Source organism: Ranitomeya variabilis, chromosome 3 (genome assembly GCF_051348905.1).
Source record: "Ranitomeya variabilis isolate aRanVar5 chromosome 3, aRanVar5.hap1, whole genome shotgun sequence".
Classification (NCBI taxonomy): Eukaryota; Metazoa; Chordata; class Amphibia; order Anura; family Dendrobatidae; genus Ranitomeya; species Ranitomeya variabilis.
The window spans coordinates 321449625-321470740 of record NC_135234.1 but is presented as its reverse complement, the minus strand read 5'-3'; the positions used below and the strand labels follow the sequence as shown (position 1 = coordinate 321470740).

At 44.2% G+C, this 21116-nt stretch overlaps 1 protein-coding gene across 3 annotated transcripts in view; it reads right to left on the bottom strand.

The window, feature by feature from the left end:
- The window catches only part of MECR (mitochondrial trans-2-enoyl-CoA reductase), a 128071-nt gene that overhangs the window by 6065 nt on the left and 100890 nt on the right, over positions 1-21116 (bottom strand). For all 3 annotated transcript variants that reach the window (XM_077295730.1, XM_077295729.1, XM_077295731.1), the window contains one exon: positions 11463-11535. In XM_077295730.1, the coding sequence (XP_077151845.1) occupies positions 11463-11535 (73 nt within the window). The remainder of the gene's footprint in view (positions 1-11462; positions 11536-21116) is intronic.

Sequence of the window (21116 nt, the reverse complement as noted above, 5' to 3'; positions counted from 1 at the left end):
CACATAAAAAAAAAATATCAAAGAAATACCCAGATAGTTGTCGGCGCTTCCGTCACAAGATTCTCGTGGAAATTAAATATAATTGTTTATATGTATATCATATATTTTTTAAATAACCTGAAGAAGACTCCGGGATGTTGGAGTCGAAACAAGTTGTTTTATCCTCTAACTCCTAAATATATATGATTATATTTCATTTCCACGAGAATCTTGTGACGGAAGCGCCGACAACTATCTGGGTATTTGTCTGAAGCCTCCCGTGAGCCCAGCTGGTCGAGCTGCAGTCCGCCTCCTTGGGATTCCTGTGGGATCCTGGTTATGCCTCATTTCACCAGTTTGTGGTGAGTGCAACTATTATAGTGTGCAATTTAGAAACAGTTTTTACTACACTTAGGGTACCGTCACACATTGAAATTTTCATCGCTGCGACGGCACGATCCGTGACGTCGCAGCGATCGTATGAATATCGCTCCAGCGTCGTAGACTGCGGTCACACGTTGCAATCACGGCGCTGGAGCGATGCCGAAGTCCCCGGGTAACCAGGGTAAACATCGGGTAACTAAGCGCAGGGCCGCGCTTAGTAACCCGATGTTTACCCTGGTTACCAGCGTAAACGTAAAAAAACAAACCGTACATACTCACCCGTCGGTGTCCTTCAGGTCCCTTGCCGTCTGCTTCCTGCTCTGAGTGCAGCCGTACAGTGAGAGCAGATCGCAGCATCGCTGTGATCTGCTCTCACTTTCCGGCCGGCACTCAGAGCAGGAAGCAGACTGCAAGGGACCTGAAGGACACCGACGGGTGAGTATGTACGGTTTGTTTTTTTACGTTTACGCTTGTAACCAGGGTAAACATCGGGTTACTAAGCGCGGCCCTGCGCTTAGTTACCCGATGTTTACCCTGGTTACAAGCGAAGACATCGCTGGATCGCTGTCACACACAACGATCCAGCGATGTCAGCGGGTGATCAAGCGACGAAAGAAAGTTCCATACGATCTGCTACGACGTACGATTCTCAGCAGGATCCCTGATCGCTGCTGCGTGTCAGACACTGCGATATCGTAACGATATCGCTAGAACGTCACGAATCGTAACGTCGTAGCGATGGAAATTTCAATGTGTGACGGTACCCTTAGATCGTGCACGGCGTTTGTTCCCCTTTTTTCTCTCTATCTCTTAGGGTCAGTTTGATTCATTAAAAAATATATATAAAATATAAAAAATTATATATGTGATCAAATAAGAGACCCCAAAAAAAGAAAAAAAAGCAAAAAAAACCCCAAAAAACAATTATATTAAAAATAAAAAATAAATAATGTAAGATGTTCAAAAATAAATAAATTAGGTAGCCACAAGCAAATTACAGCAATATAAAAATTGAACACAATACGTGAATAGGCAATAGTTAATTAAACAGAGTAATAAAAATCATTCCATTATAGTGACAATCCAAGTGCAGAGTTAAAACAGATAGCGCAGACCCATACTGAATCACTCAAAGTGCAAATGTGCAAAGATAGGGGGAAAAAAAGAATTTGTGGGGCAATGTACCTTTAAAGGTCTGCAAGATCAAAGATGACGCGCACACCCCGACGTGCATTTCAGAACTGATTCCTTCATCAGGGGGTTACAACTATAGGATTAGTAATGGATAGGTGTCTTATAGACTAAGCCTTGAGCTTGATGTCACCTGACAATACACAGGTGACATCAATCCCACAAATATGATCCCCATTTACCACCGCCAAAGGGAAAGTGGGGAGACCCAGGCAAAGAGCCAGAATTGGTGCATCTAATAGATGTGCTTTTTCTGGGCAGCTGCGGGCTGCTATTTTAAGCCTGAGAATACCAGCCCACAGCTATCTGCTTTAGCAAGGCTAGCTGTCACAAATGGGGGGACTCCACGCCTAGTTTTAATAGAATTAAAATTATGGCATGAGGACCCCTCTATTCTTGATAACCAGCCTTGCTGAAGATGACAGCTATGGTTTGCAGCCCACAGCTGTCAGATTTGCCTGGCTGATTATCAAACTTACAGGGGAACACACCCCAGTTTTATTTATTGCGCAGGCTAATGAATACTCCCATCAGTCGGCACCTGATGAATACTCCCATCAGCAGGTGCCTGCTCTCACAGTTATCAGTTGAATATTATTATTATTATTATTTATTTATATAGCACCATTGATTCCATGGTGCTGTACATGAGAAGGGGTTACATACAGGTTACAGATATCACTTACAGTAGACAGACTAACAATGACAGACTGATACAGAGGGGCGAGGACCCTGTCCTTGCGGGCTTACATTCTACAGGATTATGGGGAAGGAGACAGTAGGTTGGGGGTTGCGGGAGCTCCGGTGTTGGTGAGGCGGTAGCTTCGGTAGTGATGAGGAGGCAGCGAGGTCAGTGCAGGCTGTAGGCTTTCCTGAAGAGATGAGTTTTCAGGTTCCGTCTGAAGGATCCGACTGTGGTTGATAGTCGGACGTGTTGGGGCAGAGAGTTCCAGAGGATGGGGGATATTCAGGAGAAGTCTTGGAGGCGATTGGATGAGGAGCGAATAAGTGTGGAGGAGAGAAGGATGTCTTGGGAAGACCGGAGATTACGTGAGGGAAGATATCGGGAGATTAGTTCAGAGATAGGTTATGGATGGCTTTGTTAGTCAGTATTAGTAATTTGAACTGGATACGCTGAGGGAATGGGAGCCAGTGAAGAGATTTGCAGAGGGGGGAAGCGGAGGAGTAGCGAGGAGAGAGATGGATTAGTCGGGCAGCAGAGTTAAGGATGGACTGGAGAGGTGCAAGGGTGTTAGCAGGGAGGCCACAGAAAAGGATGTTGCAGTAGTCAAGGCGGGAGATGAGGGCATGCACAAGCATTTTAGTAGATTGAGAGTTGAGGAAAGGACGGATTCTGGAGATATTTTTGAGCTGGAGGCGACAGAAGGTGGAAAGAGTTGGATGTGCGGTTTGCGAATATAACAACATTCGCTGGCAGAGCAGCGGAGAATGATGAGAGCGTTCTTCCGCACCCAATGCTGGGGAACAGTGCTAACAGTACTGCTGCTTCCCAGGCGCTGGTACGTGTCACACTGAGGACACATGGATATCATCTGTGTGCGACATGTTGTAATCTATGCTGCTGTTAAAAAATGGACACGTCAGTGTATTTTGCCCAAGGATACACACTGACATGTGCAGATGTCATGTCGGACGCTGTTCAGACCAGGTCGTTCGACAGACAGCGGTAATTCCGCTTTTGACCACCATTTGCTCATTGGCGTCGGCTAGATTTTATCTAGCCGTTCCGGGGTTAATTTACCTGATCCTCGGATTGGAAGCTGGGCCATGCTCATTGCCTTTAAATAGTTCTCCTGATCTTTGGGCGTCGCCGATTATAGCTTCTGTCTTGTGCGTTGTTATCTCGGTCTGGAGTGGAGAGCTGGTTGTTGGAGATTCGTTGCTGGTGGTGTATTTTCCTTTGTCTTATTTACTCCTTCCTATATTTGTATTTATTTTGCCCTGCACATTTATAGTGTATTCCTGAGTGACTGCGGCGTGGTGTATATTTTCCTTTATCCTTGTCTGTGCTAACTGTGGGTATTGGTGTATTACCTCTTCACTGGGTGGTGGGCGCAGGTTTCAGCCTAGGGTTGAAACAGGAGACAGGGTGAGGTCCGAGGCCTGGACATGCACACCATCAGTGTAAACTCCAGGTAGAGGGTCAGTCAGGATTTCCCTAGTCTGAGGGAAATTGCAGGGGCCCGGGTTATTAGCTCTCGCTCACCTAGTCTCCCCATGGCATTATAATCGGCCCAACAACAACAAAAAAAAAAAGGGGGATTTTTTTTTTGTGTGTTTTGTCATGGATCCCATGACTTCCATAACCCGCCAGTTGGAGGCGCTGTCCCTACAGGTCACTGAGTTGAGGGGGGCAGAACAGCAACAGGGACTAGCAGTATCTAATGTGCAAGCTGGAGCGACAGGAAGAGTTGCTGAGCCTAAGTTCCCTTTGCTGAAAAATTTGCTGGGGAACGCAGTAAATTTGTTTCTTTTCGTGAAGCTTGCAAACTATATTTCCGTATGCTCCCGATCTCCTCGGGTAATGAGGCTCAGCGTGTGGGCCTGGAGTTGTCATTGTTAAGCGGGGATCCCCAAGCATGGGCGTTTTCTTTGCCATCTGATTCTGCTGCATTTGACTCTGTGGAGTTTTTTTTCCTCTCTTGGAAAAATCTACGATGAACCTGACAGAATGGCTCTAGCAGAATCTAAGATACGCACTATTCGCCAGGGGGAGCGAGTTGCAGAGGATTACTGTTCTGAATTTCGTCGCTGGGCGATCGATACACAATCGAATGATCCAGCATTGCGGAGTCAGTTTATTCATGGGGTTTCTGGAAGGGTTAAAAAAGCCCTTCTGATGTACGAGACTCCTGCTTCTCTAGATTCTGCTATGAGTCTGGTTGTCCGCATTGATCGCCGTTTGCGTCAGGGGGAGCTTGAGACACCGCCTATGGGAGAGGGTTTAGGTTCACGTGAGATTGCTGCAGGTGAGCCCACGGAGCCTATGCAAATCGCAGGGGTGTCACAGGTGAAGCGTCGAGCCCCTGAGCTCAGGAAGCAGGGAGCCTGTCTTTACTGTAGTAAAACTGGTCAATTTATTAACATCTGTCCTCTGCTGTCTAAGAAAAATGCAACGGCGGAAAACTTCTAAGCTCTGAGGGTGTGGAGGAGACCAATCTGAGCTTATGTATATCCTCCATGGTGGTTTCGCTATGCATGCTCCCTGCTAAGGTTTTTATCGCTGGCAGTGAGCTGCCAATTACTGTTTTTGTGGATAGTGGTTCAGCCACAAATCTCATTGATGAGGAGTATGCGCGCTCAGCAGGTTTTAGGATTGAAAAACTGTCTCACCCTATCCGCGTGGTCACCATCAATGCTGCTCCTCTCTCTCAGGGGGAGATTACTGAATTTGTGGCCGAGGTGAAACTCCACATTGGGGTTCTACATTCCGAGCGGGTTACATGTAAGGTGCTCAGGAATCTTCCTGCTCAGGTGGTTTTGGGTTTTCCTTGATTGCCTATGCACAACCCGGTAATTGAATGGAAAACTCAGGACATAATTCAGTGGAGCGAGTTCTGCCAGGAGAATTGCCTGGCCACATGTGTGGCTGCGGTGACTTCAAGCGTTCCGGAGTCACTTCTGGATTTTGTGGATGTGTTCTCTGAGAAGGGTTGTTCAGAGTTGCCGCCCCATCGTCCCTATGACTGTTCAATCAGGTTTAAACCAGTGGCCAAGTTGGCTAAAGCAAGGATGTTTAACATCTCTGGTCAAGAGAGACAAGCGTTAAAAGATTATATTGCTGAAAGCTTGAGCAAAGGGCACATCAGGCCGTCATCCTCGCCGGTGGCAGCAGGGTTCTTCTTCGTGAAGAAGAAAGATGGCGGATTACGCCCGTGTTTGGATTTCAGGGAGTTGAACCAGATTACGGTTCGTGATCCATACCCTATGCCACTGATACCAGATTTGTTCAATCAGGTGGCAGGTGCTAAGTGGTTTACCAAGCTTGATCTCAGGGGGGCGTACAACCTCATAAGAGTCCGTCAAGGTGATGAGTGGAAGACGGCTTTTAATACCCCTGAGGGTCATTTTGAAAATTTGGTGATGCCTTTTGGGTTGACTAACGCAACTGCAGTGTTCCAACATTTCATCAATGATGTGTTCTCGCATGTTTTGGGGAAATTCGTTATCGTGTACCTAGATGACATTCTCATATATTCTTGCGACCGTGATACTCATTTAGATCATGTCAGGCAGGTGTTACAGCTTCTCAGAGAGAATAAGCTGTATGCTAAACTTGAGAAATGTGTATTTTCTGTTCAAGAGTTGCCTTTCTTGGGTTATATTGTGTCTGCTTCTGGTTTTAAAATGGACGCCGCTAAGGTGCAAGCGGTGCTGCATTGGGAACGTCCTGATAACCTGAAAGCACTTCAGCGGTTCCTTGGGTTTTCTAACTACTATAGGAAATGTATCAAGGATTTTTCCATCAATGCGAAACCGCTAACTGACATGACTAAAAAGGGTACCAATTTCTTCGTTTGGCCTGAGGCTGTTGTGTGCGCATTTGAATTTCTTAAGAACAGTTTTGTTTCAGCCCCCATTCTTGTGCAGCCAGATGTATCAAAACCCTTTGTTGTGGAAGTCGATGCGTCTGAGGTTGGTGTGGGGGCGGTACTATCTCAAGGCTCATCTTTGAGTGGTTTGCGTCCGTGCGCCTATTTCTCCAAGAAATGGTTGATCCCATTGTGTGCATATCTTTCTTCTTTGTTTTTTTTCTATTTCTCCAAGAAACTGTCGTCCGCCGAACGTAACTACGATATCGGCAACAGGGAGTTGTTGGCAATCAAGTTGGCCTTTGAGGAATGGCGACTCTTCTTGGAGGGGTTGGTACATCAGGTTACTGTTATTACCGATCATAAGAATCTGCTGTATTTGGAGTCAGCCAAGCGTCTGTCCCCCAGGCAGGCTCGCTGGGCATTGTTTTTCACGCGGTTCAATTTTGTTGTCACTTACAGACCGGGATCTAAAAACACTAAGGCGAATGCTCTGTCCAGGTGTTTTCCGGGGGGTGAACCTCGGGAAGATCCAGTACCCATCCTCCAAAAGGGTGTTGTGGTTTCGGCTCTCACTACCGAGGTTGAGGCTGAGATTGCCGAGGCTCAGGAGGAGGTACCATCTGAGCTTCCCATCAACAAATCTTTTGTACCGCTTCATCTCCGCTTAAAGGTTTTGGCGGAGCATCATGATGCTGTCCTGGCAGGCCACCCAGGGGTTAGAGGAACCTTGGAGTTGGTGTCACGTCGGTTTTGGTGGCCCAAGATCCGACAGGACGTGGTCTCATATGTGTCAGCTTGTACCACGTGCGCTAGGGCTAAGACGCCCCGCTCCCGTCCTGTTGGCACACTACTTCCTCTTGAGGTACCTAGTAAGCCATGGACGGAAATCTCCATGGATTTCATCACTGATTTGCCCTCATCAACTGGGAACACGGTCATCTTGGTGATTGTTGATCGGTTTTCAAAAATGTCGCACTTTGTGTCTTTGCCTTCGTTGCGTAACGCTAAGACTCTGGCTCAGGTATTTGTGCAGGAGGTGGTCAGACTTCATGGGGTTCCGTCTGACCGTGTCTGATAGGGGGTCTCAGTTTGTGGCAAAATTTTGGAAAGCATTTTGCTCACGGCTGGGGATCAAGTTGTCTCATTCTTCGGCGTTCCATCCTCAGTCAAATGGTCAGACTGAGCGTATGAACCAAAATTTGGAACAGTACCTACGCTGCTTTGTCTCTGATAACCAGGAGGACTGGTCTACCTTTCTTCCTTTGGCTGAGTTTGCCATCAATAATCACCGCCAGGAGTCATCTGGAGAGTCTCCGTTTTTTTGTGTTTACGGGCTACATCCTCAATTTTGTACCTTGAGTCAGAGGGGCTTGTCCGGCGTTCCGGAGGAGGATCAGTTAGGAGCGCAATTGTCATCAGTCTGGAGGAGAGTTAAACAGCGCCTGTTGAGTGTGGGTGCTAGGTACAAATGTGTGGCTGACAGTAGGCGTGTGCCAGGTCCGGACCTGAGTGTGGATGACTGGGTGTGGTTATCCACAAAAAACATAAGACTCAAAATATCGTCCCTTAAATTGGGTCCACGGTTTATTGGTCCATTTAGGGTCACCGCCATCATTAACCCAGTAGCGTACCGATTGGAGCTCCCTACGGTGTAGAAGATACACAACGTGTTCCATAGGTCTCTTCTAAAGAAGGTGGTGGGTTCTGTGGACGCGGCGCCTATGCCACCTCCATTCTTTGTGGATGGTAATTTGGAGTTTGAAGTCTCCAAGGTGGTTGACTCTCGTGTAGTGCGTCGCACTTTACAGTACTTGGTACACTGGCGTGGTTATGGGCCTGAGGAGAGGTCCTGGGTACCAGCCTCGGATATTCATGCGGATTGGCTGGTCAGGTTTTTTCATCGTCGCCATCCAGACAAGCGTAGTAGAAGGCGGGGTACTGTCATGTCAGACGCTGTTCAGACCAGGTCGTTCGACAGACAGCGGTAATTCCGCTTTTGACCACCATTTGCTCATTGGCGTCGGCTAGATTTTGTCTAGCCGTTCCGGGGTTAATTTACCTGATCCTCGGATTGGAAGCTGGGCCATGCCCATTGCCTTTAAATAGTTCTCCTGATCTTTGGGCGTCGCCGATTATAGCTTCAGTCTTGTGCGTTGTTATCTCGGTCTGGAGTGGAGAGCTGGTTGTTGGAGATTCGTTGCTGGTGGTGTATTTTCCTTTGTCTTATTTACTCCTTCCTATATTTGTATTTATTTTGCCCTGCACATTTATAGTGTATTCCTGAGTGACTGCGGCGTGGTGTATATTTTCCTTTATCCTTGTCTGTGCTAACTGTGGGTACTGGTGTATTACCTCTTCACTGGGTGGTGGGCGCAGGTTTCAGCCTAGGGTTGAAACAGGAGACAGGGTGAGGTTCGAGGCCTGGACATGCACACCATCAGTGTAAACTCCAGGTAGAGGGTCAGTCAGGATTTCCCTAGTCTGAGGGAAATTGCAGGGGCCCTGGTTATTAGCTCTCGCTCACCTAGTCTCCCCGTGACAGCAGAACCATTCTCTTGAATGTGTCTACATGTGTAAGTGTCTCCTATGTGCAAAGTGTCACCATACGTACCAGACACAGATGTCTGAAAGAGCTCTAAAGTAGTATTACCTCCCTGTCCAACTAGTCTAGTCCATATCTCCTAAAATGACAATATCCTGCTGTCCTCAAAAGCTCTCTGAGATGATAGTGAATCCTGCATTGAGCAGAGGGTTATACACCATGACGCTTGAGGTCCCTTCCAACTCTAACATTCTATGATTGACACTGCATGCTGTTATGTAGTCTGTGATCTTTAAGTACAGCCAGATACTTCTCTAAGTGACTCTCCTAGTTTTACTCCCCCTAGAACATAAGGTGCCTTCATATTATTAGTGCTCTGGTGCATAACGTTACATTTCTCCACATTGAAAGAGGTTATTGGTCATTGTAATAAGTATTCACCGCCCTTGGCTTTTTTCATGTTTTGCTAGATTACAACCTGCAATTTCACTTTTTTTTTTAGGGTTTGCATCAGTTCATGTAAAGAACAAGCCTACAACTGTGAACATTTGGTTTTCTTTTAATTGTGCAGCAAAAAAAAAAATAGGACAAAATAACTGAAAACGTCAGTGTGAATAACTATTCACCACCCTAAGTCAGTACTTTGTAGAGTCTCATTTTGCAACAATTACAACTGCAAGTCACTTTGGGTAAGTCTCTATGAGCATTCAATTGGGATTTTTGCCCATTCCTCAAGGAAAAACTGCTCCAGCTCCTTCAAGTTAGGGCATGTTAGGTTAGGCTATGGGTTGAACTAGATGGACTTACAGTCTTCCTTCAACCTTAATAACTATGTAACTAAGTTAGATGATTTCCTATGGTGAACAACAATCTTCAAGTCTGACCACAGATTCTCAATTGGATTAAGGCCTGTGGCTTGACTAGGCCACCCCAAAACATTTACACATTTCCCCTTAAATCTCTAGAGTCTGCTTTAGTGGAATGCTTTTGGGTCATTGTCTTGTTGGAGGGTGAACCTCCATCCAAGTCTCAAATCACTAACGGATTTGAAACAGGTTTTCCTCAAAAACATACCTATATTTCACACCATCCATCTTCCCCTCGACTCAGCCCATTTTCCCTGCCTCTGCTGCTGAAAAACAGCTCCACAGCATGATGCTGCCACCATGTTCACTGTATGGATGGTGTTCTTTAGGTGATGAGCTGTGTTGGTTTGGCGCAATACATAGCAATTAAGTTAAAGGCCAAAAAGTTTAATTTTGGTCTGATCTGACCACAGCACTTTCCTCCATACACATGGGGAGTCTTCCACATGTCTTTTGTCAAAATCAAAACGAGCCTTACAACTTTTTTGTGTAAGTAAAGGCTTTTTTCTGCCCACTCTTCCATAAAGGCTACTTCTGTTGAATGCACAGATTATTGTGGTCGTATGGACAGATACTCCATTGTCTGTTTGGTAACTCTGCAGTTCCTTCAGGGTTACCTTTGGTCTCTGTGCTGCTTCTCTGATTAATGCTCTCCTTGTCCGGGCTCAGACTTTTGTCAGGTTTGTTGTTGTTACTGTAATGAGCGGTAACAGTGACCGCTCAGTACAGGAAGAAACTACGGTGCCGGGAAGCAGGGACTGCACCGCACCAGGAGCAGGTGAGTATAATGGGGAGCTGGAGCACAGCGCTGCACGATATTCACCTGCTCCCCGTTCCAGGCGCGCTCCGTCTTCAGCGTCTTCTGCAGTGACGATCAGGTAAGAGGGCGCGGTGACGTGGTTAGTGCACGCCCTCTGCCTGAACGTCAGTGCAGAAGACGCTGAAGATGGAGCGGCACCCGGAACGTGGAGAAGGTGAATATAACAAGTGCTGGGGGCCTGAGCGACAGAGAGGTGAGTATGTGATTTTTTTTTTTTATCGCAGCAACAGCAAATGGGGCAAGTGTCTGTATGGAGCACCGTATGGGGCCATAACGTTTGTGCAGCATTATATGGGGCAAATGTCTATATGGAGCATCTTATGGGGCCATAATGTTTGTGCAGCACTATATGGGGCAAATGTCTGTATGGAGTATCTTATGGGGCCATAACGTTTGTGCAGCATTAGATGGGGCAAGTGTCTGTATGGAGTGTCTTATGGGGCCATAACGTTTGTGCAGTACTATATGGGGCAAGTGTCTGTATGGGGCCCATAACGTTTGTGCAGCACTATATGGGGCAAGTGTCTGTATGGGGCCATAACGTTTGTGCAGCACTATATAGGGCAAATGTCTGTATGGAGTATCTTATGGGGCCATAATGTTTGTGCAGCACTACTGTATATGGGGCAAATATCTTTATGGAGCATCTTATGGGGCCATAATTAACGTTTGTGCAGCATTGTATGGGGCAAGTGTCTGTATGGAGTGTCTTATGGGGCCATAATCAAGGTTTGTGCAGCACTATATGGGGCAAATATCTTTATGGAGCATCTCATGGGGCCATTATTAACCTTTATGCAGGATTATATGGAGCATCTTATGGGGCCCATCATAAACTTTATGGAGCATTATATGGGGCTCCTGATTCAATATGGATATTCAAAAACACTTAACCTACTGATGTCTCAATTAATTTTACTTTTATTGGTATCTATTATTACTTTTGACATTTACCGGTAGCTGCTGCATTTACAACCCTAGGCTTATACTCGAGTCATTAAGTTTTCCCATTTTTTTGTGGCAAAATTAGGGGGGTCGGCTTATACTTGAGTATGTACGGTAAATAATCTTAAGGGAAAAAAGGAGGTAATGATCGGTAGACAGCATGATACTTAAATACTCACTGTGATATCGGTCTTTCTTCCACTTAGTAACCCAGAAACCACAGAGCTTCACATTTTTGAATATTAGAGCACTCTGAAATAAAGGAAAGTACAAAAATTGTAGAAACTTACTTGGCTGACCAATGGCTTCTGTCTGCATTCAATGAATATTAAAAATATTTAAGAACTTAAAGGGATATTCCCATCTTGTAAACAGCTTGGCATATTATTAGTCCACTAGATGGTGGCCCGATTCAGATCCCAGCGCCAATTCGTGGCCAGACTGCGCCTGTCGCTGATTGATTGGTCGCGCCAGGCCTGGCGCAACCAATCAGTGAAGCCAGGGCCGGCTCCAGGTTTTTGAAGGAACGCAGGGGAAAGAGTCTCAGTGGGCCCCCCTTTAACACATACCACGATTCATGATGCACAGATACAGCAGAGAAATATAGCACAGCCCACGTAGTATATGACACAGCCCACGTAGTATATAACACAGCCCACGTAGTATATAACACAGCCCACGTAGTATATAACACAGCCCACGTAGTATATAACACAGCCCACGTAGCATATTGCACAGCCCACGTAGCATATAGCACAGCCACGTAGCATATAACAGCCCACGTAGTATATATGTCAGGACTCTGAACATTTTTTACCTTTTGTGCATTACTGCCCTTTTCCAAGATGGCGTCTTTGGTCTCATGTGCACTGTCTTCCTGCTATAAAACTCCACCCCAGCCTTCAGTCTGTGCTAGAGTATTCTGCCTTGCATCCAGCTCCTGACCTCTGATTACTCCCTGGCTATACACCTGCTCCTGTGAACCTGTGTGGTGATCCTGCAACTCAGCTCTGAGTTCCTGCTGCATACACAATTTCCCAGTAATCCTCCTTCATCTGCTGCTCGTGTTTACTTCCATCTGCATTTGCTGGACATGTAAGCTGTTTCTGCTTTGCAATAACCTGAGACTATTAACCAGGCCTCCCTGGTTGAGCTAAGATATGATTTGAACTGCCTAATAAGCATATCTATCTGTGCCTGGACTAAGACAAGGATTTATTCGTGTCAAGTATCCTCAAGAATAACTGTGCTTCATAGACGTTCTGCTTGATTGCATTTTCCTCTGAAGTTTCCTATAGACTGCTAAGCTGCATTTATTATTTGCACCAAGTGTTGTGGACTTGAGTTTCTCTCTGCACCTGTTTGAATCACCGTGTGATAATATAGACTTTACCACTTATGAAACTGTGTCCTGTAGTTGTCTTGTTCCACGCAGAGTCTCCTGAGTTATCCCCTATAATTATTACAATATAACACAGCCCACGTAGCATATTGCACAGCCCACGTAACATATAACACAGGCCACGTAGTATATAACATAGCCCAAGTAGTATATAACACAGCCCACGCAGTATATAGCACAGCCCACGTAGTATATAACACAGCCCACGTAGCATATTGCACAGCCCACATAGTATATAACACAGCCCACGTAAGTATATAACACAGCCCACGTAAGTATAACACAGCCCACATACTATATAGCACAGCCCACATACTATATAGCACAGCCCACGTAGTATATAGCACAGCCAACGTAGTATATAGCACAGCCAACATAGTATATAGCACAGCCCACGTAGTATATAGCACAGCCCACATAGTATATAGCACAGCCCACGTAGTATATAGCACAGCCCACATAGTATATAGCACAGCCCACGTAGTATATAGCACAGCCAATGTAGTATATAGCACAGCCAACGTAGTATATAGCACAGCCCACATAGTATATAGCACAGCCCACATAGTATATAGCACAGCCCACATAGTATATAGCACAGCCCACATAGTATATAACACAGCCCATGTAGTATATAGCACAGCCCACACAGTATATAACACAGCCCACGCAGTATATAACACAGCCACGTAGTATATAGCAGTGTGGGCACCATATACCTGTTAAAAAAAAGAATTAAAATAAAAAATAGTTATATACTCACTTTCCGGCGGCCCCGGATCCAGCCCAGGCCTTTAGCAATGCTCCCGCCAGGTCCATTCCCAGTGATGCTTTGCGGCAAGAACCCGTGATGATGTAGCGGTCTCGCGAGACAGCTACATAATCTGGGGTCAAGACCGCAAAGCATTACTGGGACCGGAGCATCGCAAGGAGCAGGAAAAGCTGCCGGGGACGCCGGAAGGTGAGAATATCACGATTTTTTTAAAATTATTTTTAACATTATATGTTTTTACTAATCAATAGTAAAAACATATAAGCAGACAGACAAACAGACGGAAGCGGACCTTAGACAATTATATATATAAAGATGCCAGTATTTTATAATTGGTAGGGGTCCACCTCACTGAGATCTCTACTTGAGCTGAGATAGAATGGGCTGGAGAACTGCTGTAGCTTGGCACTTCACTGGGTTTCCCCTGTACAGCTACCACTATTCAATTGAATGGGGCTGCACCACAGTTCATTGCACTGCCAGGTAGGTGAAAAATAATTATAAGGTAATGGCATATCCATACAGTTTGCCATCACTTGACAAGATGGGAATACCCCTGTAATTCTAGACTTTCTATGCCATATCCAATAGGTGACACTAGAGTCCTAGTCCTCTTCCTTTCTGAATAGGCTATTTGCATATGCATATCCAGCAATATAACTCAAAAATAAATAGTGTTCTGTCAACAAGCGGTTATGCCCATTGACTTTTCAATACAACCCTCACCTAGAAAACATTGTCAGAATATCGTGAGTGGATGAGGGTGCCGGAATGGTGCCTATTTAGATGCCGATAACATTATATTAAGGGATTATTAAATATGCTCTGAAATGAGCATATGCCAAAGATCCATAAATATTAAGGGCATTCTCCAGGATGGCAAAATTGATAACTTATGTCACTCTGACTCCCATGTACATGAGTATTTGGGCAGCTAGATGGAGCTACTATATATTGCACAATGGGTGATGATATTATTTGTATCCGGACTATGACTCTCTAGCAGGGGATATACTGCTGCCAAAGATGTCTGGCTGCAGCCTATTTCCCCATTCCAAATGCAATAAATATACAGTTTTGTCAAGTCCGCATTTTAATGATAAAGTTGGAAGGGGTAGAAGGATGACTTGGCGACACCTGCCAATAGTCAGACTGTAATATGCTGCTGTAATGACAGTACGGTTACCTGCACTTAAAGGGGTTTACTCATGAACAAAAGTCCATTTTTAATCAATAGATCTTGGAATAATAATAATAAGTTTCACAATTGGATGTGTTTAAATAAAATATTCCTGTGCTGACATCATTTTATAAATGTGCCCCTGCTGTGTACTGTGTAATGGCCGTGTCTGACCGTGCTGGAACATGGTCTGACTATATCACATCTAGTGGGAAGAAAAGGAAGGAAAAGATTATGCAGACATTTCAAGACGGGATCACAGCTGATTCTTTCTATGAAGTAAAACATTGTTTAAAGGCTTCCTGACCGCCCTTTATGAACGGTCGGAGGACTTGCAACGCTCAGGACCCCTAGTGTTATGATATGGTGGCCTAGGAGCAGCATGGGGAACACACTGGAGAAGGTGGAACCTGTACTGACCGCAGACCCTGAACTTAACACCGCAACTAGAAGCAGCCGTGGGATGTACCTAACACTCCCTAGACACCTCGTCACAGCCGGAGATCTAAATACCCCTAGAGATAAGAAAAGGGAAAACTATCTTGCCTCAGAGAAAACCCCCAAAGGATAGACAGTCCCCCACAAATATTGACTGTGAGAGGAGAGGGAAATAACATACGCAGACTGAAATCAGGATTTAGCAAAGGAGGCCGTACTAGCTAGATAGAAAGGAAAGAACAGAGTACTAAGCGGTCAGTATTAAAATACTAGAAAATATCCACCACAGAAAAATACAAAAACTCCACACCTAACTAAAGATATGGAGGGTATATCTGCATCTCCAGAGATACCAGCATGGCTGAACAAATCCTTGCACAGACCAAGCTGGACAAAACAAACATGAAAATGAACTGAACTATTAAGCCCACAGCATGTGGACAGCAAAAAGCAAAGCCAGAACTTATCTTTGATGAAAAGCACAGCAAGCAGGAGAGACCAGGAAAGGATGTGAATCCTCGAGGAACAATGGACAACTGGCACTGACCAAAGGGTGAAGCAAGACTAAATAGCCCAGTCCGAAGTGGACACACCTGATGACTGCTGTGAATGACAGGTAGAGAAAATTGGCGCGCACTCAGATTAATGTGGGAGCGAGGTGCAGGTGTAGTGGGCTATGTAAGCCCTACTTATATGGATAATATAGTACACCGCACACTCTTTATGTATATTTGCAAAAATAGTGAGGAGTTTATTGACACCAACAGCAGGGCGCGGGAGCGCCGCATAGTAACTCCACCAAACAGAACCCACTACAGGGCTTTTTGCGTCAATGTGCGCACAACCAGCTGGCATATTAAGCGATTGTATGATTAAGGCCCTGGTAGGGCCGAAACGTCAATTATTGCCTCTGGTCGCTTTTCATGTTACACAGTTAATTTTGTGAATAAACTCCTCACTATTTTTGCAAATATACATAAAGAGTGTGCGGTGTACTATGCTGTGAATGACAGACAGCAGCGCTACCATTTATAACCACAGGAGGGAGCCCAAGAGCAGAATTCACAACACCCTAGGGTCCTGCAAGCGCTGCGATTCCTGTGCAGAGCAATAGCTCTGACATGTGACATCATTGGGACCCGATTGGATCAGGTCCCAATGATGTAAACCCTTTGCTATCTTCTAGATAACGCGATCGCGGCATTTAGAAGATAGCAGTTTGAGACCACTACTGTACTCACTTCTCCGACGCCCCCCGTGATGAAATCTGATCACATCACGGGGATCCAGCACACTCATCACAGCCGGAGGTCACGTGATGACTTCCAGGTCTGCCAGCTACGGTGGCAGTGATCAGAGAAATAAAAAGTCTCATACAGGGACTAAGTAAAAGAAATTAAAAAAATAAATGAATATTAAGCAAATACATACATATATTTATGTAAAAACGAACAAAAAAAATACACATTTTTAGTATTGTCGCGTCCGGAGCGACCCGACCTATGAAACGGTCACACTAGTTAACTCCTTCAGTGCACACTGGATTAAAAAAAAAAAAAAAAAAAAAAAAATCACCTGGTGCAAAAATCTTTGCTTTTTCGTCATGCTGCTGAACGAAAAGTACAATAAAACACCAAATAAGTCAAACTGAAATAATAATGGTAGCAATAAAAACGTCATCTTGTCCCGCAAAAAAACAAGCTGCCATACAGCTCCAATAGAAAAGTTCTAGCTCTCAGAATAAAGTGATGCAAAAACAATTTTTTTTTCAATTGCATAAAAGCGGCAAAACATAAAAAAAAAAATATATAAATGTGGTATCACTGTAATTGTACTGACCCGAAGAAAATAGTTGCCTTACCAATTTAACCACACCCAGAGCGGCAATGAAAGACAAAACAAAAAAAATCCTGAAATGCTGGTTTTTGTTCATTCTGCCTCCCAAAAATCGAAATAGAAATATCAAATAATGTCACATGCCCGAAAATGGTACCAATAAAAACGTCAACTTGTCGCACAAAAAATAAGCCAACACATGACAGAAATAAGGAAAAATTATAGCTCTCAAAATAACTGCACCTACCCAAAGAATAAAATTGCCTAATCACTTATACTGCATGAGAAACGGCATACCAAATAAATAATTCATCACCTGTTGTTGATTTGTTCATTTTGTCTCACAAAGATAGAAGTAAAAATAGGCTCACATTTATCCTGGGCGCCACGCTGAGCACTTACACTGGCGTTTCCTTATAAATCACTGAAATATGTGATTTAGATGGAACCCCCAACGGAAGGTTCCCTATAATGAGGCAGATGGGGGCACTGTGGAAGCAGTCTGACCTGCGATCTGGTGGTGTCCATCTATTTAGTCGTACATAAAAGCGCAGTCGTCTACAGATTTGCGAACCTCTGAAAAGAAGGACAACGCTGAACAGAGGCCAGTCGGAGTCCAAAGTAACTCTGCTGCCTCATTATAGTGAATGTATCCCTTGGGGGTTTCATCTGAATCACGTCACTCTGAGATTTAGATAGAAACCCCCAAAGTAAGTGCTCAGCGTAGAGACTAGGATAAATGTGAACCCAAATATTGTGTAAAATGTACCCAATAAAAGTGACAACACAGTCAACAAAAAAAGCAAAGCCGCGACATGTCAGCTGTTTTGAACAGCTGACATGTGCATGCAATAGCGGCGAGTGGAATCGCGATCCACCCGCCGCTATTAACTAGATAAATGCCACTGTCAAATGCTGACAGCGGCATTTAACTACCGCTTCCAGCCGCGCGGCCGGAAATGCGCTCATCGCCAACCCCTGTCACATGATCGGGGGTCAGCGATGCATCGCCATAACAACCAGAGGTCTCCTTGAGACCTCTATGGTTATTGATGCCGGCTTGCTGTGAGCGCCACCTTGTGGTCAGCGTTCATAGCAAGCCTGTAATTCTACTACATAGAGGCGATCTATGCTTCGCCTATATGTAGCAGAGCAGAATGATTTGTGCCAGCTTCTAGCCTCCCATGGAGGCTATTGAAGCATGGCAAAAGTAAAAAAAAATGTTTAAAAAAATATGAAATAAATAAAAAATATATAAAAGTTTAAATCACCCCCCTTTCGCCCTATTCAAAATAAAACAATAAAAATAAAATAAAAGTGAGAAAAAAATTTGAAATGCCCGAATTATGTTTTTTTGGTCACGTGACATTGCATTAAAATGCAATAACGGGCAATCAAAAGAATGTATCTGCACCAAAATGGTATCACTAAAAACGTCAGCTTGGCACGCAAAAAATAAGCCCTCACCCAACCCCAGATCACAAAAAATGGAGACGCTATGGGTATCGGAAAATGGCGCCATTTTTTTTTTTTTTAAGCAAAGTTTGGCATTTATTTTCACCACTTAGATAAAAAATAACCTAGACATGTTTGGTGTCTATGAACTCGTAATGACCTGGAGAATCATAATGGCAGGTCAGTTTTAACATTTAGGGAACCTAGCAAAAAAGCCAAACAAAAACACGCATGGGATTGCATTTTTTTTGCAATTTCACCGCACTTGTAATTTTTTTCCTATTTTCTAGTACACGACATGGTAAAACCAATGATGTCGTTCAAAAGCACAACTCGTCCCGCAAAAAATAAGCCCTCACATGGCCATATTGACGGGAAAATAAAGTTATGGCTTTGGGAAGGAGGGGAGCGAAAAAGGAACACGGAAAAATGGAAAATTCCAAGGTCATGAAGGGGTTAAAAAGATGAGAGGCCTGTAATTCACATCATAGGTAGATAACAACTAAGAGTCAAAATGAGAAAACAAATACAAAATCAGACAAGGTGATTTTCTGGAAGATTTATTTTGCAAATTATGGTGGAAAATAAGTGGCGGAATGGTGGAAAATTTGGTCATTAACAAACGTTAATCTCAATATTTTGTTATACAGTCATGGCCAAAAGTATTGACACCCCTGCAATTCTGTCAGATAATACTCAGTTTCTTCCTGAAAATGATAGCAAACACAAATTCTTTGGTATTATCTTCATTTAATTTGTCTTAAATGAAAAAACACAAAAGAGAATGAAGCAAAAAGCAAAACATTGATCATTTCACACAAAACTCCAAAAATAGGCCAGACAAAAGTATTGGCACCCTCAGCCTAATACTTGGTTGCACAACCTTTAGCCAAAATAACTGCGACCAACCGCTTCCGGTAACCATCAATGAGTTTCTTACAATGCTCTGCTGGAATTTTAGACCATTCTTCTTTCGCAAACTGCTCCAGGTCCCTGATATTTGAAGGGTGCCTTCTCCAAACTGCCATTTTTAGATCTCTCCACAGGTGTTCTATGGGATTCAGGTCTAGACTCATTGCTGGCCACCTTAGAAGTCTCCAGTGCTTTCTCTCAAACCATTTTCTAGTGCTTTTTGAAGTGTGTTTTGGGTCATTGTCCTGCTGGAAGACCCATGACCTCTGAGGGAGACTCAGCTTTCTCATACTGGGCCCTACATTATGCTGCAAAATTTGTTGGTAGTCTTAAGACTTCATAAAGCCATGCACACGGTCAAGCAGTCCAGTGCCAGAGGCAGCAAAGCAACCCCAAAACATCAGGGAACCTCCGCCATGTTTGACTGTAGGGACCGTGTTCTTTTCTTTGAATGCCTCTTTTTTTCTCATGTAAACTCTATGTTGATGCCTTTGCCCCAAAAGCTCTACTTTTGTCTCACCTGACCAGAGAACATTCTTCCAAAACATTTTAGGCTTTTTCAGGTAATTTTTGACAAACTCCAGCCTGGCTTTTTTATGTCTCAGGGTCAGAAGTGGGGTCTTCTTGGGTCTCCTACCATACAGTCCCTTTTCATTCAGACGCTGACGGATAGTAGGGGTTGACACTGTTGTACCCTCGGCCTGCAGGGCAGCTTGAACTTGTTTGGATGTTAGTCGAGGTTCTTTATCCAACATCCACACAATCTTGCGTTGAAATCTCTTGTCAATTTTTCTTTTCCGCCCACATCTAGGGAGGTTAGCCACAGTGCCATGGGCTTTAAACTTCTTGATGACACTGCGCACAGTAGACACAGGAACATTCAGGTCTTTGGAGATGGACTTGTAGCCTTGAGATTGCTCATGCTTCCTCACAATTTGGTTTCTCAAGTCCTCAAACAGTTCTTTGGTCTTCTTTCTTTTCTCCATGCTCAATGTGGTACACACAAGGACACAGGACAGAGGTTGAGTCAACTTTAATCCATGTAAACTGGCTGCAAGTGTGATTTAGTTATTGCCAACACCTGTTAGGTGCCACAGGTAAGTTACAGGTGCTGTTAATTACACAAATTAGAGAAGCATCACATGATTTTTCGAACAGCGCCAATACTTTTGTCCACCCCCTTTTTTATGTTTGGTGTGGAATTATATCCAATTTGGCTTTAGGACAATTCTTTTTGTGTTTTTTCATTTAAGACAAATTAAATGAAGATAATAATACCAAAGAATTTGTGTTTGCAATCATTTTCAGGAAGAAACTGAGTATTATCTGACAGAATTGCAGGGGTGTCAATACTTTTGGCCATGACTGTATATCCTTTTTTGGCAATGACAGAGGTCAAATGTTTGCACAATTGGTGGCTGACAAAATACTTTTTTCTCCCACTGTAATTCACTTCTTACATTACATGAGTGATATCAATAGCTCAGAAACCAGACAGTATAGTCCTCCATACAGTATCATGGGCACCACAGAGCTCCATTCAGAATAATGAGTCCCATATATTGCTCCTACAGTATAATGGGCACCACATAGTGCCCCATATATTGCTCCATACAGAATAATGGACCCCATATAATGCTACATACAGAATAATGAGCCACATATATTGCCCCATTCAGTATAATGGACCCCATGTAGTGCTCTATTCAGTATAATGGCCTATTCAGTATAATGGGCCCTATATAATGATCCATACAGAATAATGAGTCCCATATAATGCTTCATACAGTATATGGTGGGCCCCATATATTGCCCCATACAGAATGTGTCCAATATAT